General features: G+C 37.4%; 1 protein-coding gene across 2 annotated transcripts in view; it reads right to left on the reverse strand.

Moving 5' to 3' along the window:
• Sorcs3 (sortilin related VPS10 domain containing receptor 3) overlaps positions 1-20,844 on the reverse strand; it is a 570,611-nt gene that overhangs the window by 251,264 nt on the left and 298,503 nt on the right. The window contains exon 4 of one of the 2 annotated variants that reach the window (XM_005333579.5): positions 19,646-19,804. The exons of the other annotated variant lie outside the window; for it this stretch is intronic. Within the exon in view, the coding sequence (XP_005333636.2) occupies positions 19,646-19,804 (159 nt within the window). The remainder of the gene's footprint in view (positions 1-19,645; positions 19,805-20,844) is intronic. 2 annotated transcript variants of the gene reach the window in all.

A 20,844-nucleotide genomic window follows, 5' to 3' on the forward strand; every position in this document is an offset into this window, starting at 1 on the left:
CAAGAAAAATACACTAGCCTTTGTGCTTTATGCAGTCAATAGCTGTAAACAGTCTAATATGGAAAGGTGGAAGTATTATGTGATATGTGATTCTTTTGAAATGTGTTGGCCACTATGTGGGCAAGAAGTGATAAGCTGTCTTCTGATAAGCCTTGGGTTGGGGTCTGGAAGTGTGACAGTTTGGATATAGAAAGTCCCTTAAAGACTTACGTGTTAAGAGATTGGTCTCCAAAGCAGCCATGTACAAAGGTGGGGCAGTTAGGAAATGATTGAATCTTGAGAACACTGAGCTCATCAAAGGATTAATCCATCATGGCTGAATGGATGACAGGGAGTTGCAAGAAACTGTAGGAGGTAGGACCTAGATGGTGGAAATAGATCACTGGGAAGTGTTTATCTTGACCCTGGTGTCTCTCTCTCTCTCTCTCTCTCTCTCTCTCTCTCTCTCTCCCCCCCTTTCTCTCAGGGAAAATGGGCTCAGTCACCCAAAAGAAAACAAAACCCCAGTCTAGCTTCAGCCATGGATATGGATTTGAATTCACACAACCTGCACAGTGGATGTAGGAATCCCCAGCAGGTAAATACACATAAAACGGTCCCTGTCCATTGATGTTTTCAGGCCTCCAGTTGAAGCAAATGAAAACCACCTTTGAGGGATATTTAATAATCCAGGGTACCTTCTGACAAAACAGGACAGGTGTCCCTGTAAAGATAAGCTAATACTTAAAACACGTACATAACCGCAACACACATACTCAAACACACGCATAGATGCTCTCACACACTAACACACACAAATAAACCACTGCAAGGTTTGGAATTAATGAACAGAGACAACTAGAAAATCATATTTTATAGCAAAATACAACCCTTAGTACAGTGCTTAGCATGTATTAGGAAGAATTTAAAAGTTTCTATTCCTATCTTTTTTTTTTCTATACCCTACATAATAATTCCAAGATTCTGTTCTCTCTTTGGTGGTTTGGGACATTCGCTTTTGTTTTTTGTATTTTAATCATAGCAAGGGAGGGTGCATAACCACAGATGAGCATTAGAAAGACAGCATTTTATGCTACCACTGTACTGAATTGCTCACCATTAAAAAAGACAAAGAGGAACTAAGAGAACAAGAGGCAAAGATGAAGGATCAGCAAGAGGCAGGTGTTCCAGCAAGAGAAGTCATTTGCCCACTGCAACGGAGGCCATGTGGCCACCTGTGGGAGAAGGAACTAGTAGACTAGTAGTAGAACTAGTAGAACAGAGAAACCACTTTGGAATCTCCAGTCACTGATGGGCTCTAGTAGGCTGGACCATGACTTAAACCCAGAGAAAGAACATGGGGCCTTCTTCCAAATTCTCTGTGTGTGGCTGCAAGGCCCATAGCTGGAGCACTGAGACAGGAGCCCTCTCCTTCCCCTTATGCAGTACAGCTGTGGTCCAGGGCTTTCAGAAGTGACCCTGTGGAGCTGAGATGTTCATTCTGGAGAGGACAAGTAGAGAAGAACAGGTATGGAAGCCATGTCACCCCTATGAATAGCCTCCATATGGGGGTGTGGGGGCTGCTGTTTATAGATTCAGAAGAACAAATTCATATTTGAACAAGGTAGTAAATAAAAAAAATTATTTGCAGTGGGCAGAAGATTAAAGAATACATCTTATTTTATTGTGATAAGGCCTTAGATAATAGCTTGAGTTCTCTAAAACTGGAATTGTCTGCTTTCTGAGGAACTGAGCTCTCTGGAACTGGAAGTATGTAAATCACAGCAATGTGTTAGCTGCTTAGAGCTGATATATGAAGGATATGGGATTGGATCACAGAGCTGTCCAGCTCCTTTTGTAAGGGTTAATTAAGAAAAGAAAAAGTAGGGAGCAGATTAAAAACAATAGCAAAACAATGAGAGTATATGAAATGAGTTCCACACCTAGAAACATTCATAAAAATGAAAAGGAATTTCGTGAATAAATAATTATGCATATTTTTCTCTTCCCCTTTCCAGTTTTATTAACAGAGCATGGGTATGTGCAAACACACAAGCAATCCAAAAGAACATCACCAAGTGTCATTGGCACCATTAAAATGCTAAAAATGTAGTTTGCACATGGTCATAACTTCACCCTCTGCATTTGCATTGCACAAAGAGCTGGATAATCTAAGTTTTCGTGTCTTCATCTCTGTAATTAAAGAACCAGGTCCTAATGAATTGCAAATGGAGTTAGACCCCCTAGTTTGTGATTTAATGGGTAAAGATGGGCCAGTCACAGATGTCCACACTTCATATTAATCAAGGGCTGATGATTCTCCCCTGGGAAAATGTCCTCAGTGATGTATGGTCCCATTAACCAACTATTACCTAGTTGACTTCCTTTGCCTGAGACCCCTGGCCTTTCTAGTTGCAACTAGGTATAAAGGCAACTGATGGTCCAACAAATCTTAGCAGATGGCTTAAGAAGATGCACACCCTGATGTCTTAGCAAAGTGATAATTCAAAGTAGCAAGAGAAGAAGAGATGAAAATAAATAAATAAATAACTGCCCTAAAGGAGAAGAAAATCTGAGTTACCTCAGCCTGGAATTCAGAAGTCAAATCATACAAAAAGCAGGGTTGTCTGCTTAGCTGTGAGGCCTCATAGCAAAACTTTGCAAAACTGGTTTATGGCCAAGTAAAGATATCATAACAAAAAGAACTCAGTACACCTCTGCACCTTCCCACAGGATTCTTGACACACCTGTCAGCTTCCCATCATTGCTGTCATAGTACAGAATGAAAAGGTTCAGAGAAGTTAAGCCATCTACCCCATGTAATACAACTGGAAAAAAAACAGATTCAGGGATTATTCTAACCTTCTCAATGTGAGGTTGATTTTCTATCCAGAGCCTAGCACTACCTCTTTCACAGAAGTTCACTTTCAGCTTGTTATTACCATAGGTTTTCCTTAAGTTAACTGAGCCTCTTCTTCTGTGAGTATCATCAAGTATGTATTGAGCACCTAATGAATACTGGGCAGGTTGCTTTCCCTGTTAAAATCCCTCTTAGTCGCCCACATCCAGCCCATCCTTTCCCCATTCTGTCCCATCTACAAAGACCCTGACTTGCTGATGACCTCAGAGTCACCATATCCCTAAGGCTCCTAGGGCATCATATGTGATTAACAGTTCATTACTTTTCCTTCCCTCCAGATTGGGGTGAATGTAATTTACCACTATATTCACCCAAGCACTGTGTACAATTATTTAAACTTCATCAAACATTTAGTAAAATTTTGCTAAATGAAAAAAGAGTCTTTGGCATGAGGAAATTTGTCTTATTACAGAGCTATGAAATACACAGAAACAAACAGCGAAGAACAGAAGACTAGTGAAGACTATACTGGATGTTGCATAATTTAAAGACTATAGAGATAACCTGAAGGGACAGAAGGCAAGACAACAAAATATATACCTATCCGTCTTTCTCGCCATCAGTCCTTGATGTGCCCTCTCTTTTTCCCAAGTACTGCAAACATCTACAAAGAGATGTTCTCTATGACTAACTGCAACAGCAGAGGTGTTGGAGTCAGTATTGCTTGCACTACTCTTGATTTCCTGATTGTGATATCAATGGAAAGGGTATCAATGGAAAGCTCAAGTCCAGCACAAGAGAAACTCTGTCAGAGAGAAACCTTCACACCCAAAGTTCTGAAACAAGTGTAGAATTCACATGAAAGAAATGAAAAGTAAAAGTGAGGATGCCCTTTAGGTATTCAAGGATGAGTTCATGGGAAATAAATTATCTACTCAAATAGCCCTTGGTATTTTTTAGTTCCTAACTTCCAGGTAGACATTTTAAGAGAAATGTTTAAGGAAATGGAAACATTGAAAACCCTCATTTGACCTTTATATACTGTACACATGTATCGAATTATCATACTTTGCCCCATACATTTGTACAATGGCAATAATAACTAATTTTAAAAATCAAAAAGGGAACTATTTGCCTTCTCTGTAAAACAAAGCACATATTCCCCCAAATAGTACCCAAATACCCATCGTTAGACTGTCAGATATCTCAGACTCTCTGACCACATTTTGTTTTTACCATCATGTACTTTGTGCCAAAGTAAACTACTTGCTAATCTAAGGATACCAGTCTTTCTCACCTTCACCAGTTGGCTTGGGCTGTGTGCACTGCCAGAATATCTCTATATCTCTGTTATGTGCTAATTTGGCTTTGTTCAGGGATAAGCTAAAAGAGTTTTAAAAAGTTGAGTTTTTTTGATACATACCTAGGAGTAGGATAGGTGGGTCATATGGTGGTTCCATTCCTAGTTTTTTGAGGAATCTCCATATTGCTTTCTAAAGTGGTTATACTAATTTACAGACCCATCAACAATGTATGAGTATGAGTTTTTCTCCACATCCTTGCCAATATCTATTATTCGTATTCTTGATAATTGTTTCTGACTGGAATGAATGAAATCTCAGTGTAATTTTTATTTGTAGTTCCTTGATTGCTAGGGACATTGAAAACTTTTTCATATATTTGTTGGCCATTTGTGTTTCTTCTTTTGATAATGTCAATTTAGCTCTTTTGCACATTTATTGATTGGGTTACTTGGGTTTTTTGGTGTTAAGCTTCTTGAGTTCTTCATATATTCTGCATATTAATCCCCTGTCAGAGTACTAGCTGGTAAATATTTTCTCCCATTCTGAAGAATCTTTCTTCATGCTCTTTATCATTTCCTTTTCTGTGCAGAAATTTTTTTATTAAATGCCCTCTTACTTATTGATTCTTAGTTTTATTTCTTGAGTTTTCAGGGTCTTGTGGAAGAAGTTGGTGCCTGCACAATATGTTACATAGTGTTGCAAAGTTTTCTTCTAGTAGTCACATAGTTTCTGCTGCCATTCCTACATCTTTGATTAATTTTGATTTGACTTTTGTACAGGGTGAGAGACCGGAATTCCATTCTTCTACATATGGTTATCAGTTTTCCCAGTACTATTTGTTTAAAAGACTGTCTTTTCTCCAACATATGTGTGTGTGTGTGTGTATGTGTGTGTGTATAATGTATATGTGTGTATACATATTTATACTGGCTTCATAGAATATATATATATATATATATATATATATATATACCTATACATATATGTTCACACACACACATATATGTATATGTATATTTGGCATCTTTGTCAAATATCAGATGGGTTTGTTTCTATGTCCTCTATTATGCTGCACTGGTCTTCATGTCTATTTTTTATTAATTAATTTATTTATTTATCCTAATTAGTTATTTATGACAGCAGAATGCATTTGATTCATTGTACACAACTGCAGCACAACTTTTCATTTCTCTGATTATATATGATGTAGTGTCACACTATATGTGCAGTCATACATCTCCTGAGACTTGCAAAAATGAGATAGACATTATTACCCTAGGTACATGTATGACTGCACATATAATGTGACGCTACATCATATACAATCCTGCCCCTATACCCCCTCACCTTTGTCTAATTAAAGTTCTTCCATTTTTTCCCATGCCCCACCCCCTGCTCCTATCATGGATCAGCATCCACCTGTCAGAAAGAACATTCAGCCTTTGGATTTTGGGGATTGGCTTACTTCACTTAACATGCTATTCTCCAACTCCATCCATTTACCTGCAAATGCCATAATTTTATTCTCTTTTAAGGTTGAGTACTATCCCATTGTGTTTATGTACCATAGTTTCTTTATCCATTCATTTATTGAAGGGAATGTGATTGCTTCCACAGTTTTTATGCCATTACCATGCTGTTTTTGTTACTTTAGTTCTAGAGTGTATTTTGAGATCGTGCATTGTGATGCACAAGAAGATATCACTCTTCTTGTTCAAGATGGCTTTGCTATTTGGGATCTTTTATTCCTCTGAATGAATTTTAGGATTCTTTTTTCTAGTTCTCTGAAGAATGTTATTGGCATTTTAGTGGAGATTGTATTGAATCTGAGTAATTCTTTTGAAAGTATGTCCATTTTAACAATATTAATTCTGCCTAGCCAAGAACATGGGAGGTCTTTCCATCTTCTAAGGTTTTCTTTAATTTCTTCAGTGTTCTGTAGTTTTTATTGTAGAGATCTTTTATCTACTTAATTAGATTAATTTCCAAGTATTTTATTTCATTTTATTAGGCTTTTGTGAATGGAATGGTTTTCCTGATTTCTTTCTCAGCAGAATCACTATTGGAGTATAGGAAAGCTTGATTTGTGAATATCTGTCTTCTATCCTGCTATTTCGGTGAACTTGCCTATCAGCTTTAGAAGTCTTCTAGTGGAGTTCTTGGGTCTTCTAGATATAGGATCATGTCATTAGCAAATGGATAACTAAACTTCTTCCTTTCCTTTTTGTATCCTTTATTTCCTTCTCTTGCCTGATTGCTCTGGCTAGTCTCAAGGACTATATTGAATAGGAGTTGTGAGAGTGGACATCCTTATCGTCTTCCTGATTTTAGAAAAAAAAATTGCTTTCAGTTTTTCTTCAGTATAACATTGGCTTTGGGCTTCCATATATAACCTTCATTATGTTGAGGTAAGCTCTTCATATGCCTGGTTTCTCCATTGTTTTTAACATAAATGAATGCTGGATTTTATCAGAGGTCTTTCTTCATCTATTGAGATAATCATATGAATCTTGTCCTTAATTCTAATTACCTAGAGAATTATATTTATTGATTTGAATATTTTGAACCAACCTTGCATTTCAACAAAGAGTTGGTTCTTTGGACAGATAAAAAAGATTGATAAACTCCTAGCCAAATCAATCAAAAGAAAGTTAACAAAAACCCAAATCAAGAAAATTTGAGATGCAAAAGGAAATAACACCATAGTCACTTCTGAAATCCAGAGTATCACTAGAAATTATTTTGAAGTAAACTTTTTCTCTTCAATGGAATGGGAAATCATAGGTCTTTAGACCTGAAGTCACACTTTGGTAGTAAATATTCTTTTCTGTGCTTAATTCTTATCTGTCAAAATCCCTCTATCAGCTTCAAAATAGTTTCTCACATATCAGTTAATTTCCACACATCTCTGAAATTAGTAAAATCATTCTCCTTTACAACTTAAGAGATGTAATATTTGTACTGAGTCACAAAGTGTTCAGAATATGGCCTATCTTGGTAAATGTTCCAAAAGCTTTAGGAAGTAAGTGTGCTCTGTTGCAGGAGGTGTTCTAGAGAAAACATTTAAGTCAAGCTAGTTCACTACATTGTACAATTCTCTTATATCATTATTGACTTTTCTTTCTATTTGTTATATGTACTAGCAACAAAAAAATCAGGACCTTTAAAAATTATCACTCAAAAAATCAAATTTGTGAAATGCTTAGGGATAAATCTGGCAAAAGAGGTTCAAGATCTATAAACTGAAAAGAATAAAATATTACTGTGTAATATTTCTTAGTAATAAACTGAAGGAAACCTAAACAAAGAGGAAGATAAACTGTGTTCATAGATCAGATGACTTCATAACTTTAAAATGTCAGTTCCTCTCAAATTGGTCTATATACTTAATGCAATCCAAATTAAAATTTCAGGACGCTTTTGGTGGTAACAGAAATTGAAAAATTGATTCCCAAATTCATTTGAAAATGCAAATTACCACAATGGCCAAGAAATCAAGATAATGTGACATTGGTGTCAAGCTAAGCAAATAGATCAATGGAAGAGAATAGAGTCCAGAAATAGTTCTTCAAATATATAGCCAATCGATTTTTTGACAAAAGTATAGAAGTTATTCAATGATGAAAGAATAGCCTTTTCAAGAAATGATGTTGGAACAATTTGCTATCCATATGCAATAATAATAATAAACCTTGATCCCTACTTCACATCATATATAAAATGGATAATAGATATAAATATAAACATGAAACTATAGCAGTATCTAGTAAAAAGCAGAAAAAATCTCTATGACAGTAAATTAGTAAAGTATTTTTCAAATCTAACATCAAAAATATGAACCAAAAAAATGGCAATATGTACTTTATGATATGTTTTCATTGAAATACTCTCTTAAGAGAATCAGAAGACAAGCTGTGATATTGGAGAAAATACTGTAAACTACATATTTGATAAAGGACTTTTATCTAGAATAAAGAAAGACTCTCAATACTCAATAAGAATACCAGCGACCCAATTTTAAATTGGGCAAAATCTTCACTAAAGGAAGTATATAAATAGCAAATAAACACATGATTCTCAAATAAACACATGATTTTCAAGGTCTTCAGTCAGTGGGAGAATGAAAATTAAACCACAATGAGATATCACTACTATATTAGAAAGGTTCAAATTACAAAGATTAGCATTCCAAGCATTGGTGAGGATATATAAAAACTGCATCTCTCACATACTCCTAGTAGAAAAGTGTACAACCACTTTAGAATACAGTTTAAACTTTTGTTAAAAATTCGTAACTACATCTAGCATACAGGCTAGTCATTCCACTATACCAACTTGCCTTAGAGAAATGAAAACATAAGCCATACAAGAACTTGTTCATGAATTTTTCATAGCAACTTTATTTTTAATAGCCAAAACTTGGATTCAACTCAAATATTCTCTCACACGTGACTAGATAAACCAATTGTAGTATATCCATGCAATCTAATACTACCAAAAAATAAATAAAAATAAAAGAAACTATTGATATGTACAACATAGACGAATCTCAAAATAATTATAAGAAAAAGAAAACACGCAAGAATTCAGTGCCTGTATGTAAAATTCTAGAGAATGCAAACCGGCTTCTAGTGCCTGAAAACAAATCCCCAACTTTGAATATGGTGAGGGATAGAGAAGGGGAGGAAAGAACCAGGTAGGAGCACAAGGAAACTTTGGGGTGACAGATTTGTTCACATTCTTTACTGCAGTGATGATCTCACGTAAGCATTCGTGTCAAGACTTTATCAAATTTGTATACTATAACTTGTGCAGTCTCAGGATGCTAATTAGATCTCAATGAAATTGTTTATAAGAATCTAAAGTCAACTCATAAAGTGACCCTTGTTTTATTTTAATCAATATTTATAAGACTCAAACTGTGTAGCTCCAAGAGAATACCTTTATTCTTTGATACAGTAATTAGAGCAAACATTTTTTAAGCTAGGTCAGACCTACTCCCCAATGCACACAGATAATCTATCCTTCTATTTGGTGGCACTTATCCCAATTGCCATCATTGGCTCACGTGATGGGGCTTTCTCTTTGCACTAATGCACTGATGAGTATCAGTATCCATTACTGCACATTATCTCCTGGTATATGGTTAGTGCTTGATACGTTTTTGTTGAATACAATATTCACTTGGTATGTAGGTAACAAAGGATAAGGGCTCTTTTTGTTTTGTTTTGGTGTTGGGTATCAAACCCAATGCCTCTGCATGCTAAGCACACACACTGTCACTGAGCCTCACCTCTAGCCAAGAGCAAGTTTTTGACACTCTCAATGCTATGTACCAAAAAGTAGGAGATGGGTTTTGCTTTCTATATTTCTTTCTTCTTTATTCCGTATATTTTACTAATATTCACTCAGAGAAAAAAAATCGTTTGAGTATTTAATGTAAATATTTGTTAGGATTTGTTAGACTCTGATAATGAGAAGTGAGTTACTTGGGGGGAAATGTGGCATAATTTTCAGTTATTTTGAGTGATTACACTGGAACATCTGTAAAAGGAATTAAATGAATGATATCAGCTTTTTACCTGCTGATTAACCTCACATTTTCAGCATCATGAAAGGGAAAGTGACTGTCTGAACCTTAGGGTATGTAGATCAGAGTAATGATCTACTGGTAAAACCTGGATGCTTCCTTCAGGGACTAGATCCTTGGGGCCCTAAGGCCCAGGAGACCATCCAGGCTAAGACCGATGAGAGAAAGAGTGGACTTCTCAGCCACCTTTCAGCATCTTAATTATGAAAACATTCAGGCCCAATATTAGCACAACAGTGTTTGAAGAAAGAAAAGTTAATATATCTTTTTTTCCCCTCACTCACTCCCCAGCCACCTATTACAAAGCTTCGAGATTACAACCCTGGTATCTCCAGCAACTACTTCAAATTAAAAAGTCTTCATTTTAAAAAGCCTTGTTTCAATAACTGACTTAGACAGCCACTGCTGCCTCCAGCACTTGGAGCAGCCAAGGGAAGCGTGGGGCAAAATGTCAGGAAAGCAGCTAACGGAAAAGCAGCCACAAAAAAAAAAAAAAAAAAAAAAGGATTATCCCCTCTCTAGTACACCCTGGCAACAGGCCTACCAGGGCTTGCCCTCAACCACTCAGTGCATGTGGGAAATAAGCAAGTCTTCTGTCGGTAAAGAAACGGGCCATGGGCAGAGCCCCGGGCCATGGGCAATCAGACTGTGCGATCAATGGTATCCTTCTGGGTTTTGTCACGGTCAGGGTTAGTAGTTGCCTGCCCTCCTCTGGGACTTCTAGGCAATCGCGAAATCTGATTCTATTTTCAGATCACTCTAAGGTTTCTCCTTTTGCCTTTCAACTCGACAATTAGTACCTTTATCTCTTGCCCAGGGACCATTTAAGATCTTTGAATGCCCTAAACACAGAGAAAAATTTTTGTTGCCTCTAACATACTTAAAAAAATAATAATAATAATAATAAAAGGTAAAACTACAAAACAAAAATTTTCTGAGTATGCTAAAAAGGAAAATAGCTTCTTTCTGGGTTTTCTTTTTAAAATATAAGAAGAATATAAGAAGGGTAGTTAAGGTTTCATAGAGTTGGCCTAGGTGAATTTTTCTCTAGAAAGTCTTATTTGCTTTGAGTTATGAAAGGCAAATAGGGCTAGCCAGATGAAGAGGGGGAAAGGACTGCCAAAGGGAAGCATTGACGCCAGGGCGTTTCAGTGCCAAACAGGAAGACACAGTCCTTCTCCTATGAGGGAAATGAGTACTTGAGAAGAGGAGGTAGAAAGTTAGGATCCAAGCTACAACCGTCTATGAGCTGAGCTGTAGGTTTTCACTTCATCCTGCAAGTTAAGGGGAAGCCAATGATGCCAACGACTGAGCCAATGATTAAGAAGACCTGGAACACGATCAAGTCAACCAAACTTTTTTTCCCGTAACTTCTGGCACATCTGAGATCTTACTGACATTTTCAAATGCAAAGGAACGGCAAAAAATAAAACACAAAAAATCAAAACAAATCTAGTTTCTAAAAATCAAATAGTCAGACAAAAATAAGTTGCCATCTGAGTCTTCTTTTAGGTTCTTTCTATTCCCTCAAAGTCCTTTCCAGTGGCCTCCGTGGTTTGGGTGGCATCTTTTCTCTTGTGCCACCCTGTCCCCTGATTTCAGAGTTATCCCACACAAGAGCGAGGGGGCTGGGGTATTTACACACCAAATTCTGTTAGACATTTGTTAAGGGCTGTTCCCAGATGTTAATTCCTTGACATATCGAAAGCTTGCTGTACAGAGGGGGTGGAGAAGCTTCAAGGGGCTTTGGGGAAAGAAGTGCAAATATTGGCAATCAGAAGTCCCTGGGAGCACACAAGAGAGAAAATACCAAATGGATATAAGCAGAGCATTAATATTGTCTGCTAAAATTGGATTTCTGATGGAAGTCAGAGTGATATGGCTGAGTTTTACATCTTTGTTGATGTGGGGCCAAAAAAAGCCATAACTATGAGGCAACAGCTGACATCTGGATAAACATCAATGGAACACCACCCCATATCTTATGCCCACAGAACTGCCACTATTACCACCCATCCCATAGCCTCTTCGAGGGAAACACTGGCCTTGAACTCCCTGCTATCTGGTCCCAGCGTAGGATTTCTGTGATTCCTCCTGCAGCATTTCCCTAGGCGGGAGCCCGTTTCCTCCCTCTCTCCCACTTCTACCACATTTTCCTTAGAACAACAATCTGCACTTCTACACATCTCTATTGCTCTTTTGAGTAGATGAAAATATATTGGATGGAGTTTCTCTCCACCTACTACCTCCTCCTTTGATTAAAAAAGAATCACAAAAAGAGAAATTCCCCAACTGTTATTTTCTCCTTCTATTCCACTCCCATTCCTTTGCGAGGTCCTCCCCCTCCCTTCCCAGCCACAAATCAAACAATTCTGGACATCCCACGTCAAAATTCACGAGAACAATGTGCATGCGGGTACTGTTAAATAAAGAGTCAATGTTCTATAATTTAATTTTCTCCTCTCACATTAAACCTGCCATTCTTTGCATAATCAGAGTGATAAATGCAGAGTCAGACTTCATCTTCCTGACATTAATACCCATCAGTACTTCACATGCAAACAATTGTGACTTTCTACTTTATAAAAATTACCAAGAGCACAAACTCTGCTTAATTAAACCATTTAAAAGTTGCTTTTGTTACATTTAATGAATGATATATTATACTGCAATGAAACATGCAGCAATACAAATACTTCACAATGCTTCCAATTAAGACTCACTTCACTTATGCCAATTGACAACACTAGTGTTCCACACTTCATTCAGTTTGTGCATTTTAAATGAACTGGTTAGTGAGAAGGGTGCTTCTTTGCTAATGAGTTTTGTAATCAAGGCATCTATTTTAATTTCAAATTGGCTAGATTGGGGGAAATTGCTAGACTAAATGACTGGTACTAATTAGGATTATAAAAATATTCATCATGCCATGGAATTAACATGGGGGTCTGATTTTCCTACATTTGCATATTGCTTGAGTTTTGAGGGAAAAAAATCTTGACAAATTGTCTTCTCTTTAGCAAATTGAACAAACACTATATCTGTTTTAGTCCTTCTTTTCATTTAAAGCATAATACATATTCATGATTTGTAAATGAAGTTAAATGATTTCAACTTCTATCTTCATTACCATATTAAAGATGTTGTCTCCATAAGCTTCCTTAAAAAACTTCAGATCATAGTATTACCTTTTTAAGTGACAAATGCTTTGGTTTAATCTATATAATAACTCAAAGACTGGAGCAAATTAATGGGAAGAAACACAACTGCCCTGCCGTGATGTGGACTTTTTTTGTTTTGTTTTGTTTTTGCCCTATGAAGAATTAACTAGTCCTATGCCTTGTCATCGGTCAGCCATCTGATAGGTTCTCTCCTCAAGATTCCATCCAGACAGTGACATCAGTTGAGAAGTGAGCCAAATGAACACTGCGTTCATTGGAAGGTTTGGTCGGGGGGCCTGGCTGATTTTATTGTGTGGCTATAGCAATGCTCCCCAGGTCTGTGGTTCAGTATAAAGGGGCCCCGTAGAGGTCGGTTCCAAGGCAACTGCAAGGCTGTCTATCTACCAGGGAGAGTGGTGTGGTGGTCAAAACACAGCCAGACCCAGGAGAGAGAGCAGAGAGCAGGCCAGGCCTCTCACCTGGCTGTGTGTTCTTGAGCAAGTTAGCATCACCTTTTAGAGTCATCTGTTCATCTGTAACTCGGAAATAATATCCACCTTGCTGACACCTAGGAGAATTCAATGTAATAATGTATATGAAAGCACTTCAGCACTCACAAAACAGAAGGTACTTAAGGACATATATCTCATTTCCAAGAAAAAGCTATATGCCCAACTCTGCGTAATGCAACACAGGGCAGGAGCAGCTATAAGGTACAAGCCTCAACTCACTGGCTGTGTCTACACCCCTTGGCTGCCACAGTATATTCCCATTATACCTGTCACATCCAATAAGCAAACGCTAATTCAATTTTGGGATACAGCTGGAAAATTCATCTGAAAAACCTCCAAAATAAATCACTTCCTTTACATCTATCTATATTGGGTGCCTTGTAAATAATAAAACATGTATCTATTGCTAAGTTGTAAATAATATAGATGGAGGTTATAACAAACAAAAGCATACTCTTTGTTAGGAGGGGGGAAAAAACTCCTATAGTTTCACAGTTCTAAAGGGACCATAGTAAAAAACAAAGAGGAGGAAAAGATATACCCCAGACTTGGTATATTCCCACTTCAGGGAAATCTTCCTCTACAACATGCTGCCTCTTGAGATGGGATTTCAATAATGAGTTCAAATGATTTTACCCAAATCAATCCTATTCACACCTAAAATCTTCTTAAGAGCACTGCTTTATAATTAGAATGAATATAAACTATTCATGGTAGATTAGATTGTAGATTTTTTTTAAATTATAAATGCAATATAATGAAATCATGGAAAATTTGAAAACAAATAGTATGAAAAAATTCACAAATTTAATTCCATCACCCTAATAAATCCAATTAATATTCTGGAATATTTCCTTACTTTTAAAAAATTCTTTCCTTCCTTCTTTTGTCTTATTTTTTTTTATTTGCACACTTGTATTCAAAGAGTACTTCTTACTTACTATTTATTATTTATGCATTTGTACATATCATGGATGTAATATGAAACATGTGTATATTTAATAGGTATTAATACACATCCATGTTGATACATGGTCATCGTGACCACCGTTTTAATGGATGCAACAAATACCATGTTCCATGACTTAAATTCCTTCGATAGTGAGCATTCAGTTAAAAGTCCCTTAGTTTTTCCCATTATAAATGACTTTGATAAGCATCATTATTCCTAGAGCTTCAGGGTATTATTCCACAGATATAGTCTCAGAAGTGAGTAACTGAACCAGTGGATCAAGTTATGAATATGTACATCTTCTGATACACCTTGCCACGACATTTTCCAGGAAGGAAAACTAATTTGCATGCCCATCAATACTATTTCAGAACATGAGTTTCACCACCATCTGGTATAGAAAAAGAACACATTTTTAAAAATTAAATCTGTTAAATTAATTTCAAATGGATAATTTTGAAAGTTTCCTTATGAATTTTCTAATTAGCTGAGCTAATCTGCATTTGGCCTAGACAAATTCTCTAATGTTTAATGTTTAATGCTTTTCAGTTAAAACATTTCTTCTTTTCAATTTGCCTTACTTGCTACTTTCTAACCTTTATTCTGAGGAATTGATCTTATCTGTTCCCTTGCCAGATTAGCCAGTCATAAATCATATGCATGAAATTAAACATGACCCTAACTGATGGAGGCTCCAGTAAGGACGAGATTTTGATGATGTGAGAAGCAACAGGGAGTTCAGGAAGTTTCTTGCTCAAGTAGCTAGTTTCCTCAGGCTCACGGTAATACATTCACTTTTCTGCACTTACACTACAACTTGCTATAAAAAGCTTAAAACATAACCCAGACTCCGGCCAGCTGCTACCCCACCAGAGTGAGAGGTCAAAATGCTTCAGAGAATGGAGGCCAAAAAAAATAAAAATAAAGAATAAAAATAAAAAGACATGTCCTGTAGATATAATAGACCCTAAGGCCAGAAACATTTGCAAAGGAAGGGGCTAGCAAAACAATTCCTGAGTCCAACTAGAAAACTAGAAATCTGGAGTCAGGATTTGGCCAAAGAGGTGGGAGCTAAGGTGGTGGAATGAACATAAAGGGCTGCACACACAATTAAACAAAGTCAGGGTGGAAGCAGATGGGTGACAAGGAGAAACCATGACGCCACACTGCTCTACTTCTGGACCTACCTGTGGCTCCCTGTCCCCAAACTCTGCCATGGTTGAATTTCTATCCTGAGAGCATTAGGAGGCAGAAGGTCATTGGGGATGACACTTTGTTCTCTCTCTGCTTCCTTGTTACCATGTCCTAAGCCTTCTTCCTCTGGGGTGCCCTTGCGCCATGATGTTCTGCCTCACCTTGGCCCCAGAGCTAGAGTCAACTGACCATGGACTATATCTCTGAAACCAAGAGGCCCTAAATAAACTTTTCCTCTGTTAAGTTGTTATTGTTGGGTCCTTGGGTTTTCAAAGAATGGAAGAGGACCTAAGGAAAATACAATGATTTGGTGTTTTTTTTTTTTCCAATTAAACGTGCCCTTCCATTCTATCCCTACCCGAAGGATGACAAGTTCCAAACCTATGATCATCCCTAGTTAATCCCCAACAGCTTTGTCTCCAACAGGTAGGGAGAGACAAAGCCTGTTTCCGCGAGTAGCTACCAAGAAAGTTATCATCACATACCAATCCAGGAGCATCTGACTACAATTATTAGTCTGACTGTTGAGAATGAGAATATAAATGAAAGGTACAGCTTCACCTATGTCTAGCATTCCAGAAGGACAATTTTGAATTCTGAGGCCCTTCACAAGACACATAAACTCTTGTTCACCAGTGCCTTGCTCAGGTATGGTCCAATTAGCAAAGCCTGTGCTGGACCATCCACCTCTCTCTGCTGGGCCCAGCACTGCCAGTCACCATCCTAAAACCATACATCAGCTTCTTAGCCAGCTTGTCAATCCACCAGCTACTATTAAATTTGGCTAGTGATCAGCAAAAAATCCCAGAGTTCACAAAGAAATGACAAATTATCAAAGTGATGGCTATGCTAATTGCCTTGATTTGATCATTACACAATGTATACACGAATAGAGACATTACACTGTACCAAATAAACATGTGCGATTATGAAAGGTCAATAAAAAATAAATTTGTATTCTAAAATACCCTGAGCTGCATGCACCACCCCCTTCAACTCCTATAAAAGCAACCCTTCATTATACATGCTGGTGTTTCAGAAAGTGTGTTTGGCCATTGAAATGATGGGCTGTTCTAGAGCAGTCTAGACCAGAAGGGCCTGCAAACAATGGAACCTGGAATCCCATTGAGTTCCTCCAAAACCTGCTGTATTGGTAAAAATTTCATTTTGTCAAGAAGATAAATGATAACAATAACTTTGAAATCCTACCTTTCACACAGAAAAAATAGCTATTTTCAACTCTTTATTCTTGGAAGGCCCCTTGTACTAGAATGTATACATCTGAGAATACATGAGCATGTACCCTTGGAAAAAAAAACTGCACCACATCCTTTATTAAAAGGAGGAGTATTTAAACAATCAGCCTTCTATAGCAATGAAAATAGTAACTATCTTTTCTAGAATTTCTTTGTCTTCAAAACTCATCTCAAAATCTTTCAAAACAATCTGTTTTTAATAAGATCATTGGGTCCTCCAGATAATCCAAAACATCACAATGTAAGCTGTTTTAGTTATCAATGAGGACAGAGGCTGATGGAAACAATGGAGCAACCCACCTCTTAAATAGCTGATCGATGCACAACAGTCTTTAGGGAAAAAAATAAAAAAGTTAGCTTTGGTTCCAAAATTAGGGGAGAAGGGTCGCTTTTTGTATATCATTTCCAATTCGGTCAACCATAGCCTTCCACTGCTTTTTCATTTTAAAGCGCAAAGATTCTTATAAAACATCTCCAAAGATTCCTGTAGCCAAGAAGCCAAGAATAAATGTCTTGTCTTTACTAAGTAAAGAATTTGATGGGCAGAGCAGGAGCTGGCACAGAAATTAACAGGAAATGGAAAGCTCGTGAAGATGGCCAGAAAGGAAGGAACTAATCAAAGGCCCAAGTCCAACTGGTCAGGAAAGACAGGACTTTGAATGGTTGGGATGCATCAAGAGTTAGAGGCAAGCCCCTCCTGTGGGGTCAGATGCAAAGCATCTTTGCCCCCCACTCCAATCTCATACCCCCATACCCCTCAACTGGTATCCTAAGACCCACTTAACTCACAACCCACCATCCAGCACTTCAATTAACAGACCATTGTGGGCATCTCTCAGTTTCTAGCTGCAATTCTGCCTTATCCAGAAGACAGTCCCTTAATTTTCCAGCAGTGTCTTTTCTGAGCGAGCTCTACTGGCAAGTCTCCTGCAGCTTTGGGGTAGCAGTTTGAAAAGTAAAGCAATTGGATATTATCCCTTTAAAAATATCATTCAATTAGGTCTTTTGTAATACATACAACATAACGAGATAGCCTTGCCGATTCTAAAGAAATTGCTAGTGCATTTCATCAAAGGCACAATAATGGAAACATCGATTCACTCCTCACCACAAACATCTTCCTTTGATGCTGCAGTTACCTTAATACTAGCACTTTTCATTTTCTCAAGAAGAAAACAGCTGCCTAGATACATGCACATCAGAGAAGGCTCTAGTCTGAAATAACACATTTGTATATCAATCTCAACTACACTTGCATCTTCATTTGCTGCTGCATAGCATCACTCTCCTTGACTCTAAACCACTAAATTACTCCCAGAATGAAGAAAATCTCCTCTGCAACCTGGATAGCTGGGGCTAGGTGTTTTATGCCATCTCTGCAAACATTGCCAGGGACTTCATCTCGCTCCTCACACCATTTATTCAAAAGAAGAATGGGCAGGCACTGGCTAGAAACTTTATGGATCTGAAGAACATTCAGCCACTTTTAGCAAAAGATGTCAACAAGAAAGAGTACCGAAGGAATAATATATTTGGAAATGTGCAGTATGATTAGGAAAATCCATCAACACCCACGGCCACATTTCCAAATATTTTTACTAAGTGAAAAAGTAGCCATCAAGTCTGAAAGGATTTTGAAGGCATTATATCCACAAGGGTACTTCATGAGCGATGGTCCAGAAGTTCTTGGTGCTGTGGAAATGGGGGAAAAGGATACGCCTGGATATACATGAGGCACTGCATTTGGATTATCAATCACTTGGTATGAGAGTTCTATTGCTCCTAATCTAGCTTGTCCTTAGAAAAAAAACTATGGTTCTGAGCTAAGAGTTCTGAGCTTCATCTAAATACATAATCATCCAACCATTTAATAGCATCCAAATAATTTACTTTTTTTTTTCAACATAGCTTCAAAATTTCTGGCTCTACTAAGCATCTAAACCCACAGACTATCTGACATTTGGCTAAGTCTTTCATACAATATCCACTTGATGCCATGAAAGAAGTGTATTTGCAATGGCTTTTGCTCTGCAAATGTCATGTGGGTGTCCTTAGGGGATTGCCTTAAGCACCTGATGCCCACCATGAGGCTCTGTTAATGAGAGATATAAAGGTTATGTTGAAATTATTGTTTAAAGGTGCTGACATATCACACACACACAAACACACATACACACACAAATTCACAATCACAATCACATATTCAAATACATACTGAAGAAAAATTATTTTAGGATTTGAGAGTGCAGAAAGAAGAAGCTATTTCAACCAAGGTGATTCTGTGGATATCTCTATGCAAGGCAGTGCTTGTAATCATCTCTTCCCTTTCACTAATTGATTCTGCAACATTATTACATAAAAGCTTGGCATGTACGAAGGTTCTGGAGACAGCAGGAAATACAATGAAGAATAATCTAAAGTCCCTGTTCTTATGCTTCTTACATGCTAGCTTCTCCAGCTACACAACTGAGATTTTGGAACAAACTCCTTTGCCTTACTGAACCTCTGTTGACCATAGTCAAAATCAAATTATTATAATAACATATCTCCTACACAGAGCTACTCGAAATAAGGTCAAATTAGTATATTTTAGAGAAAATCATTTTACAACTGTGAAATTATTTAAAAAAAAGTATTGCCAATATACAAAATATAACAGTCTGCACATTTTGATATTTAAGACTAGAAAGGAAGGTTGTTTGCTGCAGACAAAATCAACTTGATTGGAATGGAGAAATGTCATTGACTCCTCTCCAAAATCTAAATTGAGCCAACAAGTGCTTTTCACAGGGTGAGACCCGGGTGACAAGATGAGAATGAAAACAGTATTTGTTCACCTTTTGATCCAAACTGTAGGCCAGCACCCAGTCCTCTTGCTTGGGATGAAAGAGCAGGCTCTGGATGTAGAAGGTGAGGCGGTACTTTTGATACGTGGCCCCTTCGTCTGAGCTGATCAATATGCTGCTTTCCATTTCAGGATCACTAAGAAGCATGATCTGATGAAAGGACAGAGGACAAAATACAGATAGAATTCATAGGACGGAATAAGTACAAGATTAAATAAATATAAAATCATCTGTATTGGAATTTCAAAGCACATAAAGGGGCACCTGAGCCTCTATAGGAAATATGGGCCCTTTTTCTTTCCAGTTTTAGTTTTTCTTCGTTGCTGAATTAGGCTGAAATAGGGTACAAGGCTAAATCTGTTTACTAAGATAGGCCTTATGCTTGCTTTTTTCTTTTTCTTTTTCTTTTTTGGTACCAGAGATAGATAGAACCTAGGGGTGGTTTACCACTGAGCAGCATTATCCAGTAGTTTTTATCTTTTATTTTTTTAATTTTTAATTTTTTTATTAGTTGTTCAAAACATTAAAAAGTTCTTGACATATCATATTTCATACATTTGATTCAAGCAGATTATGAACTCCCATTTTTACCCTATTTTAATTTTGAAACAGGGTATTGCTAAATTGCTGAAGTTGGCCTCAAACTTATGATCCTCCTGCCTTAGCCTCCTCCATTGCTGGGATTATAGGTAGCACCATTACTCCTGGCTGGGAAGTATGGGTTTTTGAAGTCTACCACCAAATCTCTGAGAGAATATTATGGTCCTCTGTCCCCTGATCTAGGGACATTCACACCAAAACACTCAGTCTCTCTGTCTCTGTCTCCATCTTTCTGATACTTCTGATTATGGTATTTTTCTTTAGTCATGAAAAGAACCTCACCCCTAGGATACAGTTGTATATTCTGTTCTTTCTGAATTGTTTCAGTGATTTAATTGATTTAAGTGGCTGAATGACCACTTTTTATTTTCCAAAGCACATATTCCCAAAGGTTTCTAGGCAAAAACCATTTCCACATAAGGTTTTCTATCCCCAAACCACATGGACAGAAGTGGTGTGTTGAAAAGGCTTTGGCATCAGAGCAGGTTCACATCTCAACAGTTCTCTCTTCTCTATTCTCTATATGGAAAGTTACTTAAACCATCAGTAGAGTCTGATGCTACCCAAGCTGGAATTGAGCCTATGGCATA

The sequence above is a fragment of the Ictidomys tridecemlineatus genome, chromosome 1 (genome assembly GCF_052094955.1).
Source record: "Ictidomys tridecemlineatus isolate mIctTri1 chromosome 1, mIctTri1.hap1, whole genome shotgun sequence".
In the NCBI taxonomy this organism is placed as follows: domain Eukaryota; kingdom Metazoa; phylum Chordata; class Mammalia; order Rodentia; family Sciuridae; genus Ictidomys; species Ictidomys tridecemlineatus.